Here is a 5993-nt window from a genome sequence, read left to right on the forward strand (position 1 = left end):
CGCCCGCCTCCTAAGCCCTCCAGGCTGCAGGGGCCTGCGGCACAGAGACCAGAGCTGGAATGGCAGCTCCACAGACATGTCCACCTGGCTCAGGGCATTGCTGGACACGATGGAGTCCCAGGCCATCCCCCATCCCACCTAGAAGCCAAGGGATCCTAGGGCTTCCCTGTGAGGTGAGTTGTCCCCAGCATCCACCTTTACCAAGACCCTAGGATTTGAGAAGACCCCCTCTCAGACAGCTAAGCCCCTGCAGTCATCACACCAGGCTGCCTCTTGGAGACAAAAGGTCCCTTCCTTACCCAAAGACACCAGAATGCCATAGTTCTCCTGCATGACTTCCTGGTAGAGGCCCCGCTGGTCTGCGTCCAGTCTTTCCCACTCCTCCAGGGAGAAGTACACAGCTACATCTTCAAAGGTGACCAGTCCCTGAAAAACAGAGCCCCAAACACTGCCCTCAGCTGCCCCAGCTGAAAGGCTGAGGCAGCCCTCCACAAAGAGAGCCACGGGAGATGCAGGCAGTAAGAATGTTCTGAGGCCCTGCAATGGGAGTATCAGGGGGACACAGATGCCCAGATGCCACTGAAGGCTTTCAGACCTCACAGCAGCCCCGGGAGGCAGGGACCCCAATCCCAGCCAGAGATTAGGGACTCAGGCTCAAAGAGCATTAATGACCCACTGGAACAGGGCAGAACCAGGACTCACATCGAGGTGAGAAGACAAGAAGCCCAGCCCCCCAGCCCCTTCTACCGCATGCCATTTGGTTCAAGCCAGTGCTGGGGTCACATCAGCAGCAGAGGGCCCACTCTGGATGGCTGAGTAGCACCATCTAAACTGAGTGTGGACACTGGGGCCCAATCTGGCCAGACAGCAGGAAACTAGACCCCATGCAGGTGACAGGCATTCCAGGTGAGGGAGCAGCCCAGCCTTGGAGGAGAGCCAGGCCTCTGAAGAAACTGCATAGTGCAGTTGAGTGGGTGGCGGCCAAAACAATCAGGACAATCCAATGGCCTAGGAAGAGCCAGGCCCCAGGAAAGCAGAACCACATCCTCTGGACATGGATGTGGATGCCCAGTCACTCCCTGCAGCCCTGCCCCGCTCAGAGCCTGAGCCCAGCCTGAGGATCCTGGTGCCACGGCTACTGCCAACAGCAGTCTCCAGACAGCAGGTGCCGAGGCCCCTGGGGAAAACCTGCCTGGGTTACCTGAGCTCCAAACTAAGAGGGCACCTCACCTGAGACCCAGCTGCCAGGAAATCATCCTCATCCTCCTCCTCCTCTTCCTCCTCCTCCAGGTCCTCATCCCTAGGAGTGGCTGGAACCCAGGAGGCCTGCAGAGCTGCAGGGAAAGACCTCTTTGGGGCCAGCTGTCCCCACCACCCGGCTGGGCCACCCAGCCGCCTCGTGCCCAGCCAGCAAAGGGATAGCAGCCTCAGTATGCCGCATTTCAAAACCCGGCCCTCCGCTCCAGCTCCAGCCTATCAGCCCAAGAGCTCTCCCCGGCTTGGCCAAGTCCCTAACCTGGCCCGCCCAAGCCCTCTCCACCTCCTCCCCCAGGGGTTGGCTCCTTGTTCTTACCCTTCTCCTGAAGAACTGGCGACTGGGCATCACCATCACCAAGTCGCTTCTGGGCCTCCAGCACCAGACTTGGCTCCTCCGCCAGCACCTCCTCCACGTCGTCGTCGTCTTCTTCCTCCAGTTCCGCCTCCACCTCCACGTCTGCCTCCACCTCCAGTTCTGTCTCCACCTCCAGTTCCGCCTCCACCTCCACGTCTGCCGCCACCTCCACCTCCGCCACCTCCTCCACCTGCGCCTCATCCACCACCTCCACCACGTCCTCCTCTTCTTCCACCACTATCTCCTCTTCCTCTTCTCCCTTGTCTTCCTCCTCCTCCTCCTCCTGGTCAGGACCACATTCTGACGCGTCCTCTCCCCTCTCCAGCTGGGCAGCTGGGGAGTCTGGGGTCGTGTGAAGCGCTGCCATCTTCCCTGGGAGCGAGCCTCCGTTCAGCCTGAAACACAGATGGCCACAGGTGATGCTCACAGAACACTGCAGGGTCCTTTCATAAGGCCTCCTGCCAGTTCTAGGGGACAGGATTGACCACCACCCCATTATGTAGTTGAAGGCAACATAGATGAGTGAGGATCCAGCTCTTTCCACGAACTTACACTGCACAGCAAGACATTCTGTTCCCGAAAGGACTGCCCAGAGAGCTCTTCCCCATGAGACCCTGGCACGTAGGTCTCAGCTCTTTCTTACCAGCAACTACATGCCTGGTATGAGCAGCTGCTCTTTCTTGGAGTAGAGCAAGCATTTATCCCAGAGTCTTTATCCCCAAAGATCACGGGAAGCATTGAATCCAGGCAACCCAGCCCAAAGTGGCCATGGTTAGCGGAAAGGTGTGAGCGCAGCCAGAAGAACAGCACACCTGATACGCAGAGCAAAGACGCTTACCTGGTCCTCAGCACACATGAACCAGGCCAGCAGGAAGGGGAGAGGTCTGAGCATGGACAAGCTGCGGACACTTGCAAAGCACCACAGGGCAGAGAGGAGGGACAGGTGAGAGAAGCCAGCAGGTCAGGTTCCTTCCTGCAGGATGGAAGAGCAGAGGCTGTGAGCAGGCATCACCTCTCATCTGCCGGTGCCCCTCGTTGTCCCAGACATTTGGAAAGAGCACAGTGCATCATGGAGAGCTGGTTCAATGCTGGGCTCTGTGACATTTCTTCAAGCCGGGGGATCAGAGGCTCCTAAGGACTGAATTGTCAAAGCCCCAGAGGCGACAAAGTCCTACTCTCCCACTCACATCACTGACAGCTCAGCCCAGGGCCTCAGGGGAGATGCAGCCACAAGGTCACATGCTCCAGAGCCCAGGGCCACAGACACAAGCCGGCTGGGAGGCCAGAGCCCCTGGGGCACTTGTCCCTCTCAGTTGCATGTCCTTCGCCAGCCCCTGTGGTGTCGCAAGGGCAAGCCACTCACAGTTTTGATGAGTCAGTTCTGTGGCTCCTTTCTGGGTATAAACCTGAGACGGGGCTCATCACCCAGCACCCACGCTACCGCATCTCTGACCTCAGCGGGGCCATTTGCAAAGCAAGCCAAGCCCATCCCAGAATCCTGGAGGTGAAGGCATGAACCCCAGGAGGGTTCTGGAATGTCAGGCCACATGACCACAGAGCCACTGGGCCCACCCCAGCTAACTCAGCTCCACCAGTGGACAGCACCCACCACAGAACACCTGGAACAAGACTGGGTGCCTTCATGGAACAATTCAGACCACTGGGCCCTATGTTCTTAAGGACATATAAGAAAGCTGCTCTGTGGCCGGGCTCGGTGGCTCAGCCTGTAATCCTAGCACTTTGGGAGGCCGAGGCAAGCAGATTGCCTGAGCCTGCGGGTTCGAGACCAGCCCAGGCAACTTGATGAGACCCCATCTCTACAATAAATCAAAAATTAGCCAGGTGTGGTAGCACATGCCTGTAGTTCCAGCTACTTGGAAGGCTGAGGCAGAAGGATCGCCTGAGCCCAGTGGGTCGAGGCTGCATTGGCCATGAGTGTGCCACTGCACTCCAGCCTGGGTGACAGTGAGACTCCGACTCAAAAAAAAAATCTGCTCTGTGATGAGCTCTCCCTCCATAACCCAACACATTTCTGTTAATAAGGCAGCAAATACTCATTTTCTGAACTGCCTTGAGCTGTTGCTTCAAAATCCACACTTTAGTAGCCTGGATACTCCAGGCACTCATGCAGGCCCACCCAAGCCCAGGGCTGGGCCAGAAGTGACCTTTGTTCCGACCATCACACTCACCCCCTCACTGGCTCCAGACCCCATTCTAGTTTCAGAATCACTGACTCAGGTCACAGAACTATGCCCAGGAGGGCCACCCCGGCCCCCAGCTATCCCAGAAGTCCACCATAGCTCTGAGTGTGTGAAGATACCCGAAGCATAGAAACAAGCGTTCCACGTGTTACCCTAGCCACCTCCAAACGTGTGGCCTGGCACTCGGGGCACTGGGAACACTCAGCAGCAGTTTCCCAACTGCCACCCACCTGAGCCCGAGGGGAGGGCTTTTCTCACTCAGGCCTCGGGCTGCAGGTTCAGGCTGAGATCAGCTGTCATGCCAAGCCCAGCTGAGCCACCTCCTGCTGGGCCACCACCCGGAGTAGCAACTTCAGACTCCCATGGCCACACCACCATACGTGAGGGCCCAACGAGAAAGGAAAGTTTCGTGGCTTTAGACTGAAGTGACCTTTGCGTGTGCCACTCCCCTTCCCTAGAACTCTCTTCCCTGTCTCCAGCGATCCAGAAGCGGCACTCCTGGGCCCCTGTCATCACACATGGCTCCCTGTAGTCTTTCCTTACAGCACCCACCACATCTTTTATATACTTGCAGAGCTGTCTTGTCGTCTCTCTCCCCGAGTAGTCAACTCCAGGATGGCAGGAACTCCCTCTGCTCATCTCTGAATCCCTCTATGCCAGGCACTCAAATATGCATCAAATACTTATTTTTAAAATGACCCTAAAGTCTTTTCAATACAATGAACGTGAGATTTTAAAAACTCAGTGTTTTGGCCCCACTATCACATTCCAGAACAGGCTGGCCACTGCTGGGGGGTCCTTTGAACTGGAACCCCCAGCAACAGCAGAGTCTCTGGCTCCAAAGAAGACCCTGGGTAAAGTCCGCTCTCCCAAGAAGTCACCTCACTGATGACCAGAGAAGGGAGAGGACCACCCCTGCAGAGGTCAGCAGTCTCCCGGCAGACAGGCCTGGGGCCGAGCATAGCCAAACACCTCATGTGCCCCAACCCAAGATCTGGAACAGAACACATTGAAAAATGGACCTCAGCGGGCAGCTCAGAGTTTATATTCCTGCAACTCGGGGTCTGAGTTTTCTGCCTCCCCCAGACCCACACATTCTCCCTTCTCTTTCCAGCCTAGTCCACTGGAAACTCACTTTGCTCACTTCTCCTTTGACATCTGATTCCAGGTCAGAAGCCACAGGGGTCAGGTAAGCAGGCTCAGCAACGCAAATCCCTGTGTCATCTCAGACCCTTGTTCCATGGGGTCTACACCCTAGGATACAGCGCCGCAGACATTCAGAACTTCCAAGAAAAGGGAGGGACAGAGGACAGAAAGAAGTGGCAACGGTTGAAAACTGCTAGAAACTCCACATACATCTCAAATCCACGGAAATTCACCTAGGAGAGCAGAAGCATATGTGTGGGTGATATATCTAGTCCCCTTCTTTCCCTTTGGGTAGCCGCACTGCCCTCAAGGCCCTCTGGGTCTTCATACTCCAGGAAGATTTCCTTCCCTGCCCACCACCATCCTCACTGTCTGTCCACAGATTTCAGCTCTCCTACTCCCTTTGTTGTGTTCCTGGGACAACTAAACCCATAGGGGCCACCCGACCCCAAGAGCAGCCCCCTCACCACCCCAGCCAGCTCCCCAGACCTGCCCACACTTGTTGACCCAAACCAAGCGCCAAGGCCACCCCATACAGCCAAAGCTCGGGGCCTCATCTTCCTGGTACCTATACCTCCCTATCCCCTCGCCTATAGGGTCCTGGACCAAAGGCCGGCCCCTTTCCTACCTCTGCTGCCACATGGAGCAGCCCAGACACCATCCGACCCGCGGATGGGTGTCCCCACCCACCTGCCGGCAGCAGAAGGCAGCACAGCAGCCCGCCGGGACTTGCTCTGCAGGTGAGGGAAGGCTCAGGCAAGGCCCCCCAAGGTCACAAGGCAGGCTCGTGGGGGCGGCAGACCAGGCGGCCTCCCCCCTCCCAGAGGGCTCATCGGGCCTCCACCTCCTGCAGAGGCCCGGGCGGTGACAGCCCCTCCAGGATGGGTGTGTCACGCGGGAGGTGCGGCCCAGCCCCCGCCCCTGCGGCCGAGCAGGCGGCGACGGGCAGGTCCCGAGGTGTCGCGCGTGTCCTCCGCGGCCCGCCCCTCCGCCTGCTGCCGGGCCGGGCCACGGGGGTCAGAGCGCGCCCCAAC

At 57.9% G+C, this 5993-nt stretch overlaps 1 protein-coding gene across 1 annotated transcript in view; it reads right to left on the bottom strand.

The window, feature by feature from the left end:
• The window catches only part of ZNF316 (zinc finger protein 316), a gene marked incomplete at its 3' end in the record, with an annotated part of 11938 nt that extends 9412 nt beyond the window's left edge, over positions 1-2526 (bottom strand). Inside the window, exons 1-4 of the mRNA XM_021718889.1 lie at positions 2425-2526; positions 1574-1661; positions 1231-1334; positions 300-426 (exon numbers count right to left, since the gene is read on the bottom strand). Coding sequence (XP_021574564.1) covers positions 300-333 — 34 coding nt within the window. The remainder of the gene's footprint in view (positions 1-299; positions 427-1230; positions 1335-1573; positions 1662-2424) is intronic.
• Between the last annotated feature and the right edge of the window lie 3467 nt (positions 2527-5993).

The sequence above is a fragment of the Carlito syrichta genome, unplaced genomic scaffold (assembly GCF_000164805.1).
Source record: "Carlito syrichta isolate Samal-C Ts95f unplaced genomic scaffold, Tarsius_syrichta-2.0.1 Scaffold113490, whole genome shotgun sequence".
NCBI classification, from domain to species: domain Eukaryota; kingdom Metazoa; phylum Chordata; class Mammalia; order Primates; family Tarsiidae; genus Carlito; species Carlito syrichta.